The sequence below is a fragment of the Saccoglossus kowalevskii genome, chromosome 14, assembly GCF_978046115.1.
Source record: "Saccoglossus kowalevskii chromosome 14, keSacKowa6.1, whole genome shotgun sequence".
Taxonomy (NCBI): domain Eukaryota; kingdom Metazoa; phylum Hemichordata; class Enteropneusta; family Harrimaniidae; genus Saccoglossus; species Saccoglossus kowalevskii.
In genome coordinates, this window is record NC_140654.1 from 14,607,942 (window position 1) to 14,632,245 (window position 24,304).

Genomic DNA, 24,304 nt, shown 5'->3' on the forward strand with positions numbered 1-24,304 from the left:
TTACTCTATTACCGTATTTATTCGCTCTACATATACTTTGTATTGAGCACTTTTGTTTTGGAATAATCGACTCCCACATCTAGACTATATATATATATATATAAATACACATACATATACATGGACATATACACATACACATACATATATATCTATCTGTTCTATTTTTATAGAAGAACCTTCCCAAATAAAAAAAAATTCTAAAATTTAAAAATATAAGAGGTAGTCACTAAACCATGTACTTTCACACTCAAGCAAGAAAAATACACATAATATTTCTATTTAATTTATTTTATTTAAAAAAAAAAATTTAGAAGCATAACAATAAATCGACTAGATTTGGTGTCACAGTTTGCTCCCAATTCATACTGGAATATTGCCAGCAATAATTAATAAAGCTTGTTCAGAAAACCATTCATACCCGACATCATACTCAATGGCTAGTTATCAGGATCTACAACAGTAAATAATTAAACAGAAATCATTTGATGCGTAGTTTTTAGACGACACTGCCATATCGCACAGATATTCAACACCACCATATCGAATTTGGATTTGGCCATACCATTCCAAGCTGCAAAGTGTCTAAACAATGACTCAACAAACAATAAACACATCTTCCACCCACCACACAAATTTTAGCCACAATTGAACAACCAAGAAAGCAACAAATATCAGGCTGCATCATGAAAACAACGGGATACCGCATTACAACCAGTCATTACAAACATGAAATCCTCCACCCTCCCAGTACACCCTACAGCATTAATGGTTCCTATAGTCATTTGCATCTATGTACAACAAGCTTAGCCATTAGATGCACCTGATTCATCAAACGTTTGACCAACCACTCATTCTAAATATTGTTGAGTGAGGGCGCTATTTACTAATGAGAGGAATCTTTTAAACGAATTAAACAGATCTAATATTACAAGCAACGAGTATCTAGTTATGCTATAATTAAAGAAGGTATACAATTCACTCACCTGTAAACATACTATGGCATGACTTTTAACTTGTTCCTATAAATTTGGTAGCCTAGGCGCAGTGAATACATCTACGATATACGTCTCAGGTATTGAATTTGCTTTAGTTCTGAAATTAAAATAAAATATTAAAATTAATTCATTACAATTACAAGCAGTGACTATCTAGTTATGCTTTAATTAGAGAAGGTATACAATACACTCACCTGTAAACATACTATGGCATGACATATAACTTTTAGCCCTAGGGGGGGGTCAGTCTAGCCACAGTTGAAATCTTTTAAAATAGTATTTCTCAGGTATTCAATTTTGCTATAGTTCTGAAATTAAAATACAATATTAAAATTAATTCATTACATCTGTTCTATTTTTATAGAAGAACCTCCCAAAATAAAAAAATTCTAAAATTTAAAAATATAAAAGGTAGTCACTAAACCATGTACTTTCACCCTCAAGCAAGAGAATAGACATGTTAGTGAACTAGCCTTGCACTGTGAGTGTTTTATTGTTTACACTCTGTAAAATACCATTTTTTTTCACAAATAAAAAAAAAATTAAAAAAAAAGCTGCAGACCACACTTCTTTATATTTTTTAGTGGGCAAGCCATGTTTCCACATACAAAAATACACATAATATTTCTATTTAATTTATTTTATTTAAAAAAAAAAAACTTTTAGAAGCATAACAATAAATCGACTAGATTTGGTGTCACAGTTTGCTCCCAATTCATACTGGAATATTGCCAGCAATAATTAATAAAGCTTGTTCAGAAAACCATTCCTACACAACATCATATTCAATGGCTAGTTCTCAGGATCTACAACAGTAAATAATTAAACAGAAATCATTTTGATGCGTAGTTTTTAGACGACACTGCCATATCGCACAGATATTCAACACCATCATATCGAATTTGGATTTGGACCATACCATTCCAAGCTGCAGGGTGTCTAAACAATGACTCAACAAACAATAAACACATCTTCCACCCACCACACAAATTTTAGCCACAATTGAACAACCAAGAAAGCAACAAATATCAGGCTGCATCATGAAAACGACGGGAAACCACATTACAACCAGTCATTACAAACATGAAATCCTCCACCCTCCCAGTACACCCTACAGCATTAATGGTTCCTATACTCATTTGCATCTATGTACAACAAGCTTAGCCATTAGATGCACCTGCTTCATCAAACGTTTGACCAACCACTCATTCTAAATATTGTTGAGTGAGGGCGCTATTTACTAATGAGAGGAATCTTTTAAACGAATTAAACAGATCTAATATTACAAGCAGCGAGTATCTAGTTATGCTATAATTAAAGAAGGTATACAATTCACTCACCTGTAAACATACTATGGCATGACTTTTAACTTGTTCCTATAGATTTTGTAGCCTAGGCGCAGTGAATACATCTACGATATACGTCTCAGGTATTGAATTTGCTTAGTTCTGAAATTAAAATAAAATATTAAAATTAATTCATTACAATATTACAAGCAGTGAGTATCTAGTTATGCTTTAATTAGAGAAGGTATACAATTCACTCACCTGTAAACATACTATGGCATGACATATAACTTTTAACCCTAGGGGGGGTCAGTCTAGCCACAGTTGATATAATTTTGCCACAGTACAGATTTATGTGTGAAAATCCAATTCGTGAACTGACATTATCAGTAATTGTTACAACTCCTGCAAACATTGCTTTTGTTTTTATTCCATGTGAACCTTTTGTGTATCCATTTTCCTGTTCGATGGTTTATCAACTCAGTCGTGCAACACAATGAAATAATATAACAAATTAATAAAAGTTATACGTAAGCACAATCCTGGATCTACAATATAGTATTATTGCTGACATTCCCTATTTATGCATAGTTATGAAAAGTTATAGAAAATCAGGAACAGCTTTAAATTCAAGCTACACCTATGTAAGGGTTTACAATATTTGTAAAATATTTATAATTAGTCATATTATTTTTTACGCTGACATCAGCAGAGTGATATCAAGCTTAAAAACAAATGCTAAACGTATCAAATGCAGACAGTGATGCACAGTCTTTCTCCGATCTGTATCAGGTGAATAATCTGCGAACACGATGGTCAATTGAATGCAACGAACATATGATTAACAAGCAATATTAACATTTTGTTTTGTATCATTTAATTGTCATGGTTATACGTCGTTCGGCTGAAAGAGGCAATATAGCTGTGATCATATACTACCAGTAATATCTTAGCAGAGAGAAATTACCACTCGACTAGTCACTAATGGCAGTTAATTCTCAAGTGTGCACGACGACAGTTAAAATAAGGGTCAAGTGGTTGTTTTGCTGGGAGATCGGTAGAACGCACCAGCACCGCCTGTAAATTCAAGCCTTCTAGGTAAATAGTAAACACAATTTCGGCCTTTACATTTTTAAACGATGTATGTGAACCATTAAAAATAGGAACTGGCAATCTCATTCACTCTGAAAAATGTACTACGTGTATATTGACATGTGGTGGGTATTATAAACCACAGGGTGTGTATGACCAAATGCGTGCACTCCAACTTTTTAAGTGTATACCAAACCTCATACCAAACATGCATGGCCCGGGCTGGTTGACGCCATCTTTCCCAGCCAAAGTTCACTTATTCTGCTGTCGATTTACCGCTTCAGTGAAACCATTGAAATCGGACGGTGGGCTCACGTAAGACGACATGTCTAAATTCAAAATGCAAAAATTTGCACTAATCAATGCTAATGCCATGCCCATTTCATCTTTATTTTGGCGCGCCCTGTTTAATTTTCAAACCGTGGAGAACTCTGTATTGTAAACACCAGGCAGTGCTTATAGGAAATAATAATAATACTCTTACTTTCACTCAAGGTAACCACCCTTGGTTACTACGCTGAGCATGTGTACTATATGGCGTAGCCCAGGTATTGACGGTGTCTGGTCGAGAAGAACATCTATACTCATATACTCAAATCAAACCTGTATAGTTTGTCTATACTTTTGACAAAACACTAGTAATTTTTACTAAAGAACTATGTTTTGATATTTAATGTACGGTGGTGAATTCGATACTGATATTTGTCAATCAGGTTCTTTCAAAGGAAATACAGATCAATTATATAATTGAATAGAAACATTAAAAAAATTAATATCTTACAGAGGATTCGCTTTAAATAATGATAAGACATGTATTTCGCAGTAACATATTTTGCTGATGACATTGTATGTCAGTAAACAAAGTATGCGGCGTTCAAGGTGACCTTGTGAATCACTACAGATGAATACCTCCGAACAATAACCAAATAGTTGCCAAGATTCATATGGAAATATAGTTTGTTTGATTGTGTTAAATGTTTGTGGTACATGATAGCAAATAGCACTGTGTCTTTCATTGCAAGTTTTTTTTTAAAATGTCTTCAATGACTATTCATCCATAGTTTTATGCAAACTTTTTTATGAAATGTCCGATAACATTTGTTTAACACGCGCTAAATTGGTATCACGACTGTTTTCATCACCAGTATTATATGACACACTTGTGATATAAATTATAAAACCTTTGAAGATGTGAGCATAGAGGTCACAATATAGGAACAATAGTGTTCATAGATAACTGTATATCTTACTGTTATTAAATGTTTAAACTATTGAGACTGTGCTCACCATACCACCCATAAAGAAGGAATAGATGTAGTCAAATTCCTAAGAACTGTAAACACAACATACACGGTATTGTGATAGTTAAATAATAACACATGTTTTGATGATAATATCACGATGATAATATCAGGGATGGTGGTCATGACCATAATATATATGTGATTATCATTTATATTTTTTTTCATGACTAACAGCCCGAGGACAGGCAACACAACTTGATATTGCTTGAATGACTATGTCTTATTTATTTTATCACATCGAACAGATATCCAGCATATGGAATTACACTACCATATATATCTTACACCCACTCCCCCACAAAATAACAATACTTATTTTAGAAGTATGCAATATTGTATTTTATGTATTATAAAAAGGGACATTACTCAATAGCATACATACATTGTTTGCTGGAAAAATATACAGTAACTGCTACTTTCAGCCACGGATACTCTTTTTAGTAACGGTAACACTTTTTAGTGTTTCAAGCAGTGTGAATCACTCAATATATCGAGTATAATATTATTGAATTGAATTGAGAAATTCTCAAATGCAAGTTATTTCACCACTCGCCAGACAAAAATGTCAGAGTGCTGTGGAAATTACTGCAATAATTTTCTAACGAACGTACCACATACTCACAGCGTAGAACGCGCCTCAGCAGTGAGATGTGATAATGCAGAATAACATGATAACCTAGTTGGAGAAAGAATCGGAAATAAAAGCTTGATTGGTACACGCCCTCATATTTCATTAAATGTTTTTTTTATCATTTACAATTTTACATGTTTGCTGATTAAGACAGACTCGGAACTGCAAGGTCATGCAACTAATTATTAGTTTATTTCACAGATGTTAGCTTGAAGTTTGCCTTCCTTGTTCTTATTTTCACCTGCGAATTACGTTTTGGTGCAATATCGTCACTGAGTATTGTAATTTATTACATTCGTATGATTGGGCCAAGTCTATTAAAATCATTCTATTACAATTAAGTTTGATGAAATATGTAAACAAAGATATATTTTGATTATTTTAAATCAATACAAATGTAGGTATAAGAAAACTGGCATAACATACAATTGAGGGGGAATGCTTTTGTGTGGGAATCATGACAACAAATGTAAATACTGTGTAAGTTAATACTATGGCCCACGTGCTTTTGCAGCATTTCAATAATACATGCCAAATTATACAAGTGCCTATATAAAAACACAGTGATGGTACTACATTTTTTATTAAAAAATCTATTGATTATCCCACTCGACGAAAAATAGCACGTCCAAAATACTACCAACTAAAACAATTAAATTATATGTATAGAAATGATTTATATGTCTGACCAATATAGTGATTACACTTTTATGAACAAGATAATACGTCATTTAGATAATTTCGATGTTCATATATTTTAAAGACAATGCGAATAAGATTTACATGTGACACAGCCATCGGTAAAGTGAAGACGGTATTGTTGAGAGTAACGTTTTGTACGCTAGTCATTTCCATTGGTCACACCATAACGTTTTGATCAGCGTTCTCTGAACGTTCCAATCGTCCAATTTCCGAGCGTTCTGGAACGAGGTAGACACATCCAGCGTTTGATTAACGAGTGCTTTAACGTATGACTAGCGTGTTCCTAACGCACGAGGAGCGTGTCATGAGCGACCAAGTAAGATACCCCTGAAAATCATTTACGTGTTCTAACGTGTAACTGGCGCACGACGAACGACTTTTAAACGTTAAATGAGCGTGTTGAGCGGGTATCTAACGTGTGAATAACGAACGAATAGTTTAGGTTGTTAATTTGACGTTAGTCGCACGCTTTAGTGCGCTAGGGGTACGTTCACCGGTCGTTGACAGGTCGTTAGTGAATTGTTCACTGCAAAGCGAGCGATTGATAACAACTAAGTAACGCTAGAGCAACGACTGACTAACGATTGTCGAACGCGTCGAACGTTAGCAAAACGATCGAAGAACGTTATTTAACGTTTAACAGCGTTTAAAAATAAACGTTGAAGAACACTGGTCTCAAATGAGAACTTTTGTGCATGTTCAAAACTTTTTTTTTTGGATCAGTGTTCTCAGCAGATTCCCGACGATCAGCAACGATTACCGACGTTCACTAGCGTTCTCACGGCGCTCTTCTGGCGCTGTCCCAGCGACTTTGGGCGACTGCCAACGTTTCCTCAAACGCCAGAGAACGCTAGCCAGAACGTCATAGTGTGACTGCCCCTTAAGTGCCAATGTATTTGATTAGCGTGGGTGTCACTGTAACTACATAGTCCGCAATATTGTCTACTCACCAACCACACGACTAAACACTGCGTTTCTATATATGTATTATTGACATATTCGAAAATTTCTCACTAAATATTAGTATGTGGTCTAAGCGTGAAAATTGCACATGGTAATCACAATATCTGATATTATATCGTCAGGTCACCATACGCCTAAATTGTTACAACAATAATAAAATTGATCGATGACATTGACATGACACAAAACTAGATAGTGGAGTGTCAATATATAAACAAGAGTTTAACTTAGTAATGTTTGGTACAGTATTACTAACTATTGAAAATGTATCAGATGTGTGTTAAAAAACAAATAATAACAAATGTTTATAACAACAGACGCTTTCCTGACAAACATTGTTTATTATAAACATATTGTAATGGAATTTATTTGGGGATCCACTACAAAAAGAACGTTACCTGGCCCAGTAATTTAGGTGCGATAAACGAAGACACTTTCTACTGTGTCGTACGGTGATTTAGCGGACACACAGCACGCAGTTTCTTCTCAGGGGGATCCTGATACAGTCTCGGTTAAACCACTTCACCACTAAATAAAACGATTCACACACGGATTTTAGATGAAAACAGAGTAGGTATATTCTCCATGAATCATCACATCAACGCCATGCTGCTCGACCAGAATTACAGTGTACATGCTAATCAAAAATGGTCATGTGATATTATACACTCAATCCGATAGGCTAATATCTGTAATAGGCGTACACCTTATACACATATGGAGTGGAATATTCCACCACTACCTGGCGACCCGAAAGGTCTACCTAGGTTAACAAATATCGTAGTTTAATAATGCAATAAAGCACAGGTTTCCGTTACAATATAATCATTTCTCGTTAATTGATTTATAACAATCTTCTGACCTATAGTAGCATAATATCACGTGACAACAACATAATATACTTATGTATTAGGAGCTTTTCAAGTCAGATGAATGTATCAGTCTAGTCAACTGAGAAGCATTTATCTATTGGCCACGAGGATTTAACTAAGAAAACAAGTAAGAGTTGTATGTATTATTTACATGTGAATTGTTCAAATATTTATATTTACAATCTATGTTGTAGCGGACCATGCCATAGACTCATTCATACGACTGACAAACGGTGCATATATACTGGAATAACAACATAAAATTAGCATAAACACAATAAATTTATTTCATTTCCAGAGTTCCCCTCTCAGTGTTATTTTGAGTTTTTCTGTATTTATATGTTCTGGCGTTCTTGTTCTTTTTATTTCTGCAAAGAAACAAAAACAAATCAATATTTTTTTATAAAGTAGAATAATAATTATGTCAGGTCAAACACTTAAAATATTACGGCTATTTAAAATTTTGAAAACTCTTTCTAAAATAAAAAAAAGTCAATCACCTGTAGTAGCCAACACAACATATTATTCCAACTATTACACACATGATAACCAGTATAACATTATTACATACGATCACTATCCATCTATCTGTCTGACTTGGAGCCTCTGTCAGGAGGAAATTGAAACTTTCAATCACTGATTGTGTGACAGAAGAGATTGTTATTTAAAGCATTGTTTCTATAGATCAATACTACAACACATTTATTGTCTGGACAATAAGTTTGCAAAAGTACCACAACTTAACTTCACTAGTGAGATATTACATAGTATCTACTTCTACTATGTATATATGCCCACCAGGTCTAGACTGGCACACAATAATAAGTATATATGTTTAATCGTTTAAACAAAATGTGTCTACTACTTGTGCATATAAACAAATATTATACATGATTACAAACCCGTTGTGAGTTGACGTATGACGCCATCAATATTTAAGTACATCATGTCAGATAATGATGACATTCCACACTCGCCCTTTACCTCACATTGATATTTACCGACATTGTCCACAGTTATATTAAGAATTCTCAGATGCGGACCCTACAGAATTTAAATTTTTAAATTAATGAGTAAATCCATGTAAGATACATTCCAAGTAATGTTTGTTTTTAATAACAAATAATACTCACATCAGACAATACTTCATTACCTTCAAAATACCAACCATATTTGTAGTTTTTATTGATATCGGTGGTTTGGCACAATAATTCAACATCAGCCCCAACACTTGGTGTTGCCCCATTATTCAAAACACTTGGCGGATGCAAATCTAAGGACAAAATAATATATAGAATTATTGGAGTTGTTTATTGAATACAATAAATGAAATGTTAAACAACCAGGATTGCATAATAACGAATGACAAATTAAACTCCTTAATATGAACATGACATGTTAGTCTCTAATATCTAGTTATGTGAAATAACACTGCGTGAAACAGCTATAATACTACATTTATCAGCCTGTATTTTTGCACGTATTTGCATTAAATTCAGGGATATACATATAAATACAGCTGTGTATTCATAACATTTACAAAGAAATACATCATGTATTCACATGTATATGCACTGTAATACAAGCTAAATACATCTGTTGTATTTACGAGTATTCGTTACAAATACAGTACTGGATAATCCTGTATTTACCAGTATTTGTTACAAATAAAGTAAAGCATAATCCTGTATTTACCAGTATTTGTTACAAATAAAGTACTGGATAATTCTGTATTTACCAGTGTTTGTTACAAATAAAGTAAAGCATAATCCTGTATTTACCAGTATTTGTTACAAATAAATTACTGGATAATTTTGTATTTTCCAGTATTCATTATAAATATATTACTGGGTAGCTGTGTATTTACCTGGTATTTTCCCTGAATACAACTATGGTATCCCATGTATTTACTAGTATTCATTACAATATATTACAAGAGAAATCAGTAATCAAACTATACTTTTTTCTCTTAATACAGGTTAAACCAGTATTTTTTTATGCATTTTATATAAATATGGTGTAAAACAGCTTTTACATTTCATTTTTTGTGAGCTTATTTAATTTCTCCCATTACATTATAATTTCAAAGTGGATTAAATTTAACTGATAATAATAAGTATTTGCAGTATGAACATTTCCATTTATGGGGGCGTGTGGTAGGTGCATATATATAAAGGATGACGACGGGAGTAAACTAATAGCCATTTAGACATGTTGCAATGATGATGGACAGGGTGTATGTATCATGACCCATTTCTACTAATATTGACCAAATGCAGCATTATATAAATACAATTATTACAATGAAAATATAATGTTTACTTTAATTAAAAAAATAACAATATAAATTACAAATGCACAAAAACAAGTTGAAACATTATTTCAAACAACTAAATCTTCAGAATATTTTGTGACTGGTTTGGCCCTCTCTGACAATTCTCCCCTCAATCGTTTTTTTATGAAACGTTTAAAAACTCCTTTGTCTTTCAATCTTTCATCAAGCTGGCAAATTAGACTGTTGAGTCTTTGACTTCTACATGCTGGTGCGCTCAGTACAATTGTGGTGTCATCGTCACCTTCTTCCTCATCTGACATGAGTTCCGGAGTTACATTTCTCCACACTTCTCTTTCTTCATCACTACTAAGCACACGACTACGGCGTTTCATTGTCTGTAAAATAGCATAATTGCAAATGTTATATTAAAGTGTTTTCAGCGTAAATGTCTGTGCTGAAGTAAGTCAGTATAGAACGGGATAACTGCTACTAAAAATGATAAAAGAATGTTTACACATTAGTTTTTTTGATGTCTTCCACAATAGGAAGTTTTGCACAGAATATTTGCTTTGTTTACAATAATGCAATATTCAGTTTATGTGCACTTAAGGTAGAAAAAAGCTTTTTAATTTAATTTTGTAATGCTTTTTCTTCTTCACAAATTATAAACAAAGGTGGTAAGTTAAAGATCTGAGTAGAATTTGTATAGCCAGAAAACGATAATCGTCCTTTCAACCTATACCACGCTCCAGTAAAATACTTTTTTGTTGTTGGACAGTATAACCCCGATTTTGATTACTGTATAACCATTATTTGAATCTCTTTAATTTTGTGGTCATTTAAAAAATCATAAAAACCTGAAAATGTTTTTTTTTTTTTTTTGCTTATTTTGACTTTAATGTGAAACAGCAAAATTTAATAAACAATAAACAAATATTAGCCTGACATTTGAGGTTTAAATAATGTGTTAGCGATAAAATGATAGATAACTATTACTATATTCTACATATGAAATATACTTATATGACAGCGTGATGAGTTAGACTTTCTCCTCTTTGAATTTTTGTTTTTTATTTGAATGTTACCATTTTCACGTTCCTTAATTCTTTGACTTTCATAATTTCTCCTTACTGCGACTGTGAATGATAGAATAAATAATTAAAGTGCTCCTTGCCATAAACTGGTAATTTCTTACATGGATTAGACTATAAATTTATTCCACAATGGGCATCTCAAACTGTAAATCTACGAACACAAAAGTAACATTGCCTATAGTTTGTGTCAGATTAATGCAACAACTATACATGGGGTTAAATAGACTATGATGAAGAAAAATAATACTTACATGCATAATCTGCCTTGGTATATTTGCTCTCAAATTTTAACTTTAATTGTTCAACCAATTTTTCTTGAATTTCTCTATTATGTAGCATATTCCATCTGAAAATCATTGAAATAATAATTACATATCAGCCCCAAATTGTTTGTTTCTATGCACATTAAAGTTGAGTGTCAGTTGAGTTTCTTTTGTCTTGCACAACAGGAAGTGATGCACATAATGAGGAGTGTCACACTGGAATAGATATGGGACAATACATTAATAATGGTTTTACACAATATTTCTTGCAAGGTTGTTAGTTATACTATAGTCTATTTATTTTTACTTTTATTTTGATGCTTTTAAATTTGACTTTGTCGTCTTTGTTATGTAAATATATCAGTTGGTAATCTCCAAATAAACTATGGTACATTTAATTGTTGATTTGTAAACTTCTACCAGGAGAACCTTCTACAATAACAATGTGAGACAATAGTGGATAACATGACTGACATTGTGTGGTGCATAATATTTCTTTGGAAATGTCAAAATCCAACATGAATTATTCATGTAAATCATGGCGGTATAATAGAAATTATACATCCATGTGTGGATAAACCTAAAACCAAACACATCAATTGAATATTAAAAATCTACTTACTACTTCCTTTGCATTGAATGCCAAACTTTCATCAGCTGCAACAAGGTGTCTTAATGTTCGCTACAATAAAAGCACATTAAACAAAAAATAAGCCACCTTACATCTAGACTAGACTGGATAGCAAATTTTAATATCAGTATCTAAAATTATGAAGTTTAAATGAAATGCAGAAAACTTACTGAAAGTTCAGGTGGTGTTTCCCTGACTTTTCTAACATAATCAGTCTGATGTTGTTGCTGCTGTTCTTGTTGTTGAGAATTTCTTTCAACAGCTTCCTTTAACTCGTTCATTTTTTGGAGAACCAAATCTTTAAAATCAGTCTGCTGCATTGCAGTATTCTTGCAAATATCTTCCAGTGCATTAAAATTCTCCAACATGTGTTGGCATTCTGAAAAACAATAAGAAATCTCATTCAAGTGTTATGGTGCTATAGCCCACTCCCTCCAAAGTTAATTGTTTCAGTAGTCAGTCTCTCTCATCGAAGTCAACATAATAACCTCATTTACATAAACTCGGCCTGTCTAGGATAAACAGTGGACAGGAAATGGACCACTCGACTCAAATAGTTTATCAACATTTGCATACAAAATCGAACCTGTATTAATGCAACTAAACTAGTACATTGTATTATCATGTCTGTTAAAAAAAGAATAACAATACCTAATGATACGTCAATGGTATGTTGTTGTGAAACATTTGTATTGGTCTCAGTGTTCAGCTGGTGCAGTGGTGCTCTCGCTGGTGTAGAAAATCTCTGAGTCTGATGGTGATTTCTGTCACTGGTGTTAACGAAACCAGGCGGATAAAATGAGAAACTATTCTCCCCACCACTGGAACTAGCGTTACTGCCACTATGTGCGTTAAAATGTGAATTACTGATTGGAGAATGGCTACTGTATGGTGCTGAGTAATCACCAAAAATATCGTTGGATGCTTCTGTAGCAGACATCCCAAGACGGCGTCGACTGGTGAGACATGGTTACCAAATGTAAATAGTTTAAATAGTTCACGCGACGTCGATGTTTACAGCACGGTCACCAGTGGCATAATGAATGACAGGTCAACTATTGGTGGCGCCCAATAAAGAACCCCCTAGCTAACTGTACAATAGATTGCTGAAATGAATTTATTGTTTGAAGTAGCAAGAGAATATCTTCAAAATTGAAAATAACTGTTTATTATAGGTGTTAACATGTATATGAATATATATATTTAGAGAAAGAAGATTCAATTAAACATTTGTGAAAAAAAAAAATTACACTGTAGTAAAACGCGATGGCCTAGGTGGTCTGATCTGAAACAGCTTTTCCATTTCCTGGAATGTCCTCCACAAGGGAAGATCTGTGTCATATCAATACATGGTGACTGGTAAGAACAATAATAATAATAATAAACTTTATTGATATCGTATCCTTTATAGAATCTTGAATTAAATTACAATAAAGTGTGGATGAAATAAAAAAAAAACAATAAAATAAAATAATAACATAAAAATTATGATAATAACAGAAAAAACCTTGCAGATATGCCTTGATATTAATATTGTTGTTTATTTGGATGAGAATGAAGGCTTTTTCATGTTATGTTCACCTTTTTGAAACATTCATATATGTATTTAGCTAGTTTTATAATTGATTTATTTTCATTGTTGCTCACCATAGCTATCATTTTTTCTTAATCTGTTGTGTTTGGGAGTGAAATTTTTCGACTCAGCGTTTAGTTTTTTTTTTTTTTCATTTTCATAAAATTCGCAGTTAAGCAGAAAATGTTTTTCATCTTCAATTTCGTCTATATCACACACATTTCCTTTTGCATGCATCTATTTTATTGTAGCGACCCATTTCTATTTGTAGAACATGAGCACTAATTCTTAGTTTTGTTAGTGCTGATCTATGTTTAGTGTCTTTTATTACTGAAAGACACTCCTCATATGAGCAGTCGTTTTTTAACATTCTGTATGTGCGCAATTTTTTTTTGTTTTTTATTGTCATCTTGCATTTTTTCTTGACAGTTAATTTTGAATATTTTTTTAGATTGTCCTTTTTCGTTACAGAGGCAGCATTATGCAGACGTTGGTTCTCCCACACATTGTTTTCATTTACATATTTTAATATGCTTTTCACACCAGTTACCCAGTTATGTGTATTGTTTTTGTCAAGCTCCATTCCAAGTCGTTATGCTTCATGGACTAGAGTATTTTTATTTTTTTATTTTTAGCCACTAATTTATCAAGTGTTTTATGCTAGTTAGAAGTAGGGGATACCTACCAAGTTCTAACAGACATGTTAAATTATTAAATTATTAGCTTTAGAGTTAACTTGTAACACATATTTACAGAATTTGGTGTGTAGATTCTCCATATTATTATGAAAATCTTTGGATTGTAATATTTACTCAGTAACTGTTTAAGTACAAATATATGATCAGTTGTTCTGAATTTTGGCATGAAGCCAATCTGTTCTTTCATTATAATGTTATTTTTATTGATATGTTTAGTAAGTCTCTCTTTCAGTACAGAGGTGAAGAGTTTACTAAGACTATTTAGAAGAGTAATTCTTCGAAAAATTGTCTGGGTCAGCTCACTCCTCTTTTTTAAAGATTGGCGTGATAATTCCCATATTCCAGGCACTGGGAAAGTGCAGTTTTTGTAGATGCTTTATCATGACATTTCTACCAGTTTTAATCATTTCATTTGTTATGCTATCTTCACCGGGAGATTTTCTTTTCTTTAAAGTACTGATTGCAGTTTGAATTTCTAATTGAGAGATATTTTGGTAAACCAAATATCATAAATGTTAATTACATGTATGACGCAGCATATAAAAATTATTCCAACATGTGTTTACTTTCAATTGCAGATTTAATATCAGATACGCCGAATGAAATAAACACTTGTGTTTCTCAAGATGAATATAATCAAACAGCACATGAATCAGAAAGGTAAGCAAATATCCTGCACTTTTAAGCAGATGTACCCTAATGATGTATTAGTTACTTTATTGACGGTGTGCTGAAGAAGCATTGTTTGCAATAGAAGTGCACATAGTCCAAACAAAAATGTGTATACACTGCTGTATGCCAAATTGAATAAATAATGTGGAAAATTCTAAGAAAAAAAATATATGCAAATCAGCCCTAAATTGTTTGTTTCTATGCACATTAAAGTTGAGTGTCAGAGTTTCTTGTCTTGCACAACAGGAAGTGATGCACATAATGAGGAGTGTCACACTGGAATAGATATAGAACAATACATTAATACATGTAGTGGTTTTACACAATATTTCTTGCAAGGTTGTTAGTTATAGTCTATTTATTTTTACTTTTATTTTGCTGCTTTTAAATTTGACTTTGCAGTTTGTTCTGCATAAATTATATACTAGTAGATAGATTTGGAGTGGGTGTAATTAAGTATGTACATATCTCTGATAAATGCATAATTAAAAAAAGTCTGGATAACCATAATATTCATAATTTTCTTCATTTTCAACCAATGAACCCTGGATACATATAAAAATATGATGATCAGAATGATCTTGTACTTCATGTTGGCCCATCTGTACAGAATGCTCCGCCAAATAATCATTTTCAGAATGCAGAATATTTATTTTTTTAGTTGTTTACAATCATCAGTGTATTTTTGCACATTGTGACTTTTTAGTTTACTTATTGTATTTTTTTATCGATGTCTGGAAATCAAAGGGTTAATCCAAACTGTGACAATTAACATTTGCATGTCGTTCCAAAGCAGTCAGTTTTTGTTTGTATTATGTTAACTCTTTGCAAAAATTGTGTACATGTTTAGTTTCTTTCAAACTATTAAATTGAAATCTCTTTCTTGCCTAGCTGTCAGCAGTATTATGGTGAACTGTGCAGTGATACAAATGAAAGTGACTTGGAACAAGATCATGGACTAAATAGTGGAGAAGATGTAACTTGTATGTCAAATGATAGAGTAAGTTTTATTTTGTTAGTAGATGTATATATAAACAAGAGGATTTGCAGTGTTAGCTGCAAGATACTGTAAAGGAATACATATCTACTGGAAATTTCTTTCTCTATTTTACTGTGTTTGAAATAATGAGTTGCAGGCATCTGCCCACGCTGGTCAGCACTCAGAATTTCCGACCAGGACAAAAAGTTGGTGACCGGCACTATTCTATTTGTTTATGATACACACAGGATGTCGATAACTGGACCATCATTCACAATGCAAACAATTAACACACAACAAAACTTTAATGCAAGAAGACACCGCTGTTCAAAATCAATGTACACATATGTGACATTGGTCTAATGTGTTTTTGTTTGAACCTCCGATTGACATTCTGTTAGTTTTAACAAATGAACCAGATCGGAATAAGTCGTACATCAAGATAATGGAAGGGAAGTCAACGATAAATAAACAGAAGGAAGTATTACCATTTTAAGTTTAGTTGTGTGTAGGATTTGTCGAGTTGAACAATAACTTGCTCACTTCACCGGCAGCGATGCGTCAAGCTGTCGTTCGTTTAATCTGCACTTCATCAATGTTTTTGGCTTCATGACTCGTTCATAAAATTAAATTCATAAGCTATATTCAGTCAGCGATACAAGGAATACTTATTTCTCACTATTAATGTGATTTACCATCATTCCATTGAAAAAGAAATATTAAATTCTTCTTTCCACTTTGGCCATAACAAACAGACGACATACTTTGAAAAAAAAAATGGCTGCCAGGTCAGAGGTCAATGTCTCAAAATACGTATTTTAGACGTGATTAAGAAAATAAAGTGTATATATTTTTTCACTTTTATCAAAGCAGATAAGTTTTACATTGACATATTTAAAATGTTTAAAGTTAAAATAATTAAAGTAGTTAAATTGTAGCTAGTAAAATGGAAAAATGAATATTAATTATCTCATGAATATCAAATACTGTAAAGTGCAGAGGTTCGATCTGGAGTAATAACTAGAATTGTTAGAAGTGAGGTTATGCTTTGTGGTTTAGACAACAAGCGACAAAGGAAATCACATGTCTTTGCACATGTATCATGGTATAAGAAGCATCCTATGGTTGCAGAAGATGCTTCTTTTATTCCAATACAACGAATTATGGGTTATTGCATCTCTGTAACAGACAAAATCAAGTTTCCATACTGTAGATCAGTCGGTGAAACTGTTATTGTGATTGTTCCTTCTGCTCCGGTGTACCAGTGAGATGTAAATGTTTGTTTAGATATTGATCTCAAAAATGAGTTGACAAATGTTACCAACAAGTATTAATATTAAGGATGGACATATATATCCAACTTTATATTTTTATCAATAACTGTATATATAATTTATATTGTTTTATTTTTTAAATCTGTCTGTTCCACACCTGAACAGAAAAAAATTAATGAAAAGATATTATTGTGTGCAATTTGCTGAAGATTTCATTTTGTTTGTTAATAAATAAATAAATAAAAACATTGGTTCTGTATTGAATGGCAATTTATTATATTCTCCCTTAGTGTTTTCTGGTGTGCATGTGTGTATAATGCAACCAAATCTTATTAAAATAAGGCCTTTATGGGTTTTTATTCCATTTTAACTACATGAACACTGTTATTTCATTGTGATTTTAATTTAATATTTAATGAAGAATTAAATCACAGAAAATAAACTATTGAATCTATTCAAACTATTGAGAAATATTTAAATTGCATTGTTTGTTGTTCGGAATGAATTTACAGAAAAATAGAATAGTTTTGATAGTCACAGATGTCAATTTATTCCCGCAAAGATGCACATTTCAGTGACATGAAGCAAGTAGATCACACAGCAGGTTGTGTGGCTCAAACTTAAATAATAGTACAATATGTTCAGCAAAGGCATAAATTTTATGGATACAACAGCAGAAAATTGATATAAATTTTACAGATAGCATAGTATAGAATGTCATGCTAAAGGCACAACTGCAATGACACAAAAATAGGAAATGTATAAAGGACATTTCCTAAACAGAGATTTAAGGTTTGGCCATTTACCAGAAATTTTAGTTTCATTATCCAGGCATTTTCGCTCCAACTGTTATTATATGCCAGGAATCAACGTTCTGTGTACGGTTTCATTTAAATTCAAAATGGAGGACTATTTAAATAATGATTCTTGTATTTCTGTTTTTATTGCAATTTATGTTGATGTCTGGTGAAAATATGTCACAAATATTTATATTGAAACAGTACAGATATCAATTGTTAATAAATGTCTGACAATTACTGTAGTATTCATCATATTTCCTATAACAGAGGATGCTGGGTAATTTACAACTTTCAACCATATCGCGCGCATGTGTGTCGTGTTTCAGTCATGGTGACAAATGAATATCGCTGACATAAGTTACAATCGGGCTGCACTTTTACAGTATTTGTTAGGTACAATACATGAATATATGGGTTTTTTATTTTAAAAAGGCATAGACATAAATTTATGGTATAGAAATCATATTTCACATTTGTTTAACCTTCATGAGATTTAAATTAATCAGACAGTGAAGAACGGTTTTAACATAATCAAAACCCAATGTTTAAGGTTGGATACCTGAAAATTAAGGGAGAGGCCCTCTACGACAGCAATCTGTATAGGATTTATCAAATGAAAATGTATTTACATGTATTATGCAAATACATACTAATACATAAATACATGAGAAATACAGACGTTTATACACAGTGAATTCATGCACTCTAATTATCTACATTTACCTGTATTTGTGGAAAATACACAATAGTGCATATACAGCTAAATACAAGCATAAATACAGGAAATGTATTTGTACTTCCTGTATTCATGTGTATTGTTTTGTATTTGTCTGTATTAACGTTTCATGTGGGCATGCATGGCTGTATTTATGTGAATTATAGCCTTTTCGCGCAGTGTAAGAAAATAAGTTTATAGGTACCTGCATTATTTACATTACCTGCATTATTTGTGCACTCTTTACATGATGCTATGTTAACCACCGTGACCCAAACAATGTCTGAAATAGAGTATAATATTAATAACACACAATGAAAATTCAGTGTGTCAAAATAGTGCTTTATATTTTTTACTTACATGCATATAACATAATGTACATCTCCTACCAAAATGGCAGCTTGACTAATGCTGGGTTCTTTTTGTAAATATATTGCTGATTCCAGTAAAGGATATATGATTTCGTAGAATAAGTATGTCAGACGGTATATGTGTCACTTAGATACGCTACTATTTAGTTCCTTATTTACTGTTGGTCTGTTGTGATAAAGCGCGTACTCGGGGTCACTGCATAAACAACTGCCACATGTAATTATGCAGGATGCAACTATATGGTTCTTTCTAACTGTGATGATATATGAGTTGGAAATTATCTCATGCGGTAAGCATGTCATCATTAGTTTATATCACTGCACACATAATAAAATTATTCAGCAATAACACAACGTTAGCCTCTGTAAATCAAAAGTCATTTCAAGCAGCAAAATATACGAAGGCCTTTGCTATTTCGTATAGAGTGCATGATGTACTGTTGAGTGGTGAACTCGATGTACATGTTCCGCCAATGTGGCATCAAAATGATTTCTGTTTATTTATTACTGTTGTAGATCCCGAGAACTAGCAACTGAATATGATGTCGGGAATAAATAGTATTTTGAACAAGCTTTATTAATTATTATTGGCAATATTCCAATATAAATTGGGAGCAAACTGTGAAACCAAATCTAGTCGTTGTATTGTTATGCTTCTAAAAATAATTCAAATATAAGGATATGGATTGTAAAATATTTATATGAAATGGTGTCCAAAAAATTAATTTGTATATGATGAATTTATTTTAAAGAATTCAGTGAAAATATAAAATAAATGAAATAGAAATATTGTGTGTATTTTTGTATGTGTAATCTTGGCTGGCCCACTCAAAAATATAAAGATGTGAGGTCTGAAGTTCTTTGTTTTTTTGTGTTTTTTTTTATTTGTGATTTTTTTTTTACAGACTGCAAACAATAAAACACTCACAGTGCAAGACTAGTTCACCAACGTGTCTATTCTATTGCTTGAGTGTGGAAGTACATAGTTTAGTGACTACCTCTCATGTTTTTAAATATTAGAATTTCCTTTATTTGGGAAGGTTTTTCTATAAAAATAGAACAGATATAATGAAGTTATTTTAATATTTTATTTTAACACTAGACTTAATTCACCGCCTGAGAAATCATTTATCACAGACATTCAACTGCAGCTAGACTACAAGCGCTGTGGGTACAACTTATACGTCCTATCCCAATATGTTTTCAGGTAAGTGAATTGTATCCTTCATTAATTAAAGCATCACTTGATGTTCACGGCTTGTAATATATTATGTATTAGTAATACATTAATTTTAATATTTTAATTTATTTTCAACACTATATGTGTTTCACTGCCCGAGAAATCATATATTACGGAAATTCAACTGCATTTAGTCTAGCAGCTGTGTCATGCAGGCAACTCGGTAGATCATTAACATCCTCTGTTATTCAAATAGCAGCACACATGATACCAATTCTCCTTTCAAAGTTGTAAACAACCTTTGTTATGTAAATTACAAGCACACCTGGCAGATTCAACCGTCCTTCCGAAGTTGAAAACAAGTATGATCAGTCAATTACCTTTATAACAGTTATCACAAGGCAATGCACACAATTACTCACCATGATTCCATGCACACTTCTATTTGCAGGGTTTGAGGTAATATGGAAAAAAAAACATAAAATAAAGGATACTGACATTGCCCCCTTATTAGGACTGAACATGGCACATTTTCAGTCAAATAATCAGCATCAACTTCTAATAAATTTACATGTCTCTTCAAGCCGATTTCGCAAATTCAGGACATACTGGTATGAAGTTTTAACCTCTGGTGTAGTGGCCTCCTTTGTCAACAACTCTCTTAATATCACCTTTGGGCCCCTCACTGTTCTACCATAAATAAGATCAAAGGGTGAAAACCCTAAACTCTCCTGAGGAGCTTCTCCATAGGCAAACAGTACTGGGATACCTATCCCAATCCTTGGGCCGTTCTTGACACATATGTTTCAACATACTTTTCAAAGTAGCATTAAACCGCTCAACCAAACCATTACATGCCAGGTGATATGGAGTAGTTACTAATTGTTTAATAGACAACACTCAACTCACTTCCTTCATAATGTCAGATACAAATTGTGTCCCTACATCAGTTAAAACTTCTTTGGGTACACCAACCCTACTATATATACTGACTAATGCATCAGTAACCACTTCAGAAGAAATTTCCATTAATGCCACAGCCTCACTGTATTGTGAAGCATAGTCTACAACAGTTGAAATGTACATATGACCACTCTCAGTCACTGGACTGATCGGACCAATCAGATCCATAGCTATCATTTGGAATGGACCTTCAATCAAGGGCATATCACCTAATGGTACTTTGCTAACACGACCCCTAGGAGTGGTCTTCTGACATATATCACATGACCTGTAATCCTGCATACCAGGCCAATAAAACTGAGTTGCCATTCTACCTGTAGTCTTCTTAGCACCCAGGTGACCTGCCATAACTGACTCATAAGCAAATGATAGTATTTGATCATGGTAACACAATGGTACAACTAATTGGGAACACACAAGTCCTCTATGAACATGGGGTGACTGAAACTCTCTATACATCAGCCCCTTGTTCATCACAAACCTTGCCCGATTGTTACGACCTGTGATCAACTCCTCACGTGTACTCACTAACTTTGTACAAACTAACCACACCATGCCCTACCTCACGAGCTAAAGCTTGCTTCCAACCAATATCAAGATCCTTGAGTTCCTAGCTTCACTAATATTACCAACAATAACATCATACACTGGGTTCCTCATACACAGTGCCTCGACCTTACCAACATAGTAGGATGTATCTATATATAGTCTAGCTACTGGGGCTTTCTGACATGTACCATCTATAATCAAACAGGTATGTCTCTCCCCACTCAATTGACTATCCTCTACCAACTCCCTACGTACTACAACCGAATTACACCCACTATCACGCATGACCTCTACCTCAGTACTGCCAATAAAGCCTTGAACAACAGGCATACAACTCACCATCCTATTAGCTGGTGTGACATTTCAACTCAAACCTCTAATTTTTTTCTAAATAATAGAATTTCTTTTATTTGGGAAGGTTCTTCTATAAAAATAGAACAGATGTAATGAATTAATTTTAATATTTTATTGTAATTTCAGAACTAAAGCTCGACACTACCTAAGAAATCATATATCGCACAACTATTCACTGCGCCTAGGCTACACAATCTATAGCAACATGTTAACAGTCATGCCATAGAATGTTTTCAGGTGAGTGGATTGTATACCTTCATTAATTAAAGCATAACTAGATATTCACTGCTTGTATTACTATGTAATGAATTAATTTTAATATTTTATTTTAATTTCAGAACTCAAGCTCAATCACTACCTGAGACATATATCGTACATGTATTCACTGCGCCTAGGCTACAAAATATATAGGAACAAGTAAAAAGTCATCCCATAGTATGTTTTCAGATGAATGAATTGTATAACTTCATTAATTAAAGCATAACTAGATACTCACTGCTTGTAATATTAATGAATTAATTTTAATAATTTAATTTAATTTCAGAATTGGAGCTGAATCACTACCTGAGAAATCATATTTTAAAAGATTTCAACTGTGGCTAGAGTGACCCCCCCCCCCCATATGGCTACAAGTTATAAGTCATGCCATAGTATGTTTATAGGTGAGTGAATTGTGTACCTTCATTAATTAAAGCATAACTAGATAATCACTGCTTGTAATATTAATGAAATAATATTAATAATTTAATAAAATTTCAGAAATAAAGCTCAATCACTACCTGAGAAATCATATTTTAAAAGATTTCATCTGTGGCTAGACTGACCCCTCTATGGCTACAAGTTATAAGTCATGCCATAGTATGTTTATAGGTGAGTGAATTGTGTACATTCATTAATTAAAGCATAACTAGATATTCACTGTTTGTAATATTATGTAATGAATTATGTAATAAATTATTTTTAATAATTAAATTTAATTTCAGAATTAGAGCTCAATCACTACCTGAGAAATCATATTTTAAAAGATTTCAACTGTGGCTAGACTGACCCCCCCCTTTGACTACGAATTATAAGTCATGTCATAGTATGTTTACAGGTGAGTGAATTGTATACCTTCATTAATTAAAGCATAACTAGATACTCACTGCTTGTAATATTAATGAATTAATTTTAATAATTTAATTTAATTTCAGAATTAGAGCTGAACACTACATGAGAAATCATATTTTAAAAGATTGCAACTGTGGCTAGAGTGACCCCCCATATGGCTACAATTTATAAGTCATGCCATAGTATGTTTATAGGTGAGTGAATTGTGAACCTTCATTAATTAAAGCATAACTAGATACACACTGCTTGTAATATTATGAAATCATTTTAATAATTTAATTACATTTCAAAACTAAAGCTCAATCACTACCTGAGAAATCATATTTTCAAAAATTCTATCTGTGGCTAGACTGACCCCCTCTATGGCTACAAGTTATAAGTCATGCCATGGTATGTTTATAGGTGAGTGAATTGTGTACCTTCATTAATTAAAGCATAGCTAGATACTCACTGCTTGTAATATTAATGAAATAATTTTAATAATTTAATTAAATTTCAGAACTAAAGCTCAATCACTGTCTGAGAAATCATATTTTCAAAGATTTCAACTGTGGCTAGACTGACCCCCCCCCCCTGGCTACATGTTATAAGTCATGCAATAGTATGTTTACAGGTGAGTGAATTGTATAGCTTCATTAATCAAATCATAACTAGATATTCACTGCTTGTAATATTATGCAATGAATTCATTTGAATATTTTATTTTAATTTCAGAACTAAAGCAAATTCACTACCTGAGACATATATTGCACAACTATTCACTGCGCCTAGGCTACAAAATCTATAGGAACAAGTTAAAAGTCATCCCATAGTATGTTTACAGGTGGGTGAATTGTATACCTTCTCTAATTAAAGCATAACTAGATACTCACTGCTTGTAATATTGTAATGAATTAATTTTAATATTTGATTTTAATTTCCGAACTAAATCTCAATCACTACTTAAGAAATCATA

At 32.7% G+C, this 24,304-nt stretch overlaps 2 protein-coding genes and 1 long non-coding RNA gene across 4 annotated transcripts; 1 reads left to right on the forward strand and 2 right to left on the reverse strand.

Annotated features, from left to right (window-relative positions):
- Positions 1 to 8,111: 8,111 nt before the first annotated feature.
- On the reverse strand, positions 8,112 to 19,272 carry LOC100376393 (uncharacterized). 2 transcript variants are annotated; one of them, XM_006825336.3, is made up of 6 exons: positions 19,183 to 19,272; positions 19,046 to 19,105; positions 8,982 to 9,121; positions 8,751 to 8,892; positions 8,349 to 8,454; positions 8,112 to 8,216 (listed from the first exon to the last, which is right to left on the reverse strand). In XM_006825336.3, the coding sequence occupies exons 1-6, from the start codon at positions 19,202 to 19,204 to the stop codon at positions 8,132 to 8,134; spliced, it is 555 nt and encodes a 184-aa protein (XP_006825399.3). In that variant the 5' UTR covers positions 19,205 to 19,272; the 3' UTR covers positions 8,112 to 8,131. The 2 variants fall into 2 exon arrangements, with proteins under 2 accessions (XP_006825399.3, XP_085364079.1); XM_085507953.1 differs by having other exon boundaries at positions 19,028 to 19,105.
- On the reverse strand, positions 10,144 to 13,163 carry LOC144343516 (uncharacterized). The gene is made up of 6 exons (XM_085508201.1): positions 12,763 to 13,163; positions 12,282 to 12,490; positions 12,105 to 12,162; positions 11,469 to 11,564; positions 11,130 to 11,259; positions 10,144 to 10,549 (listed from the first exon to the last, which is right to left on the reverse strand). The coding sequence occupies exons 1-6, from the start codon at positions 13,049 to 13,051 to the stop codon at positions 10,231 to 10,233; spliced, it is 1,101 nt and encodes a 366-aa protein (XP_085364327.1). The 5' UTR covers positions 13,052 to 13,163; the 3' UTR covers positions 10,144 to 10,230.
- Positions 14,970 to 23,109, forward strand: LOC146734487 (uncharacterized). The gene is made up of 7 exons (XR_014931611.1): positions 14,970 to 15,042; positions 15,946 to 16,054; positions 20,296 to 20,400; positions 22,366 to 22,476; positions 22,578 to 22,674; positions 22,784 to 22,901; positions 22,999 to 23,109. It is a non-coding gene; the product is annotated as an uncharacterized LOC146734487 (long non-coding RNA).
- Positions 23,110 to 24,304: the final 1,195 nt, after the last annotated feature.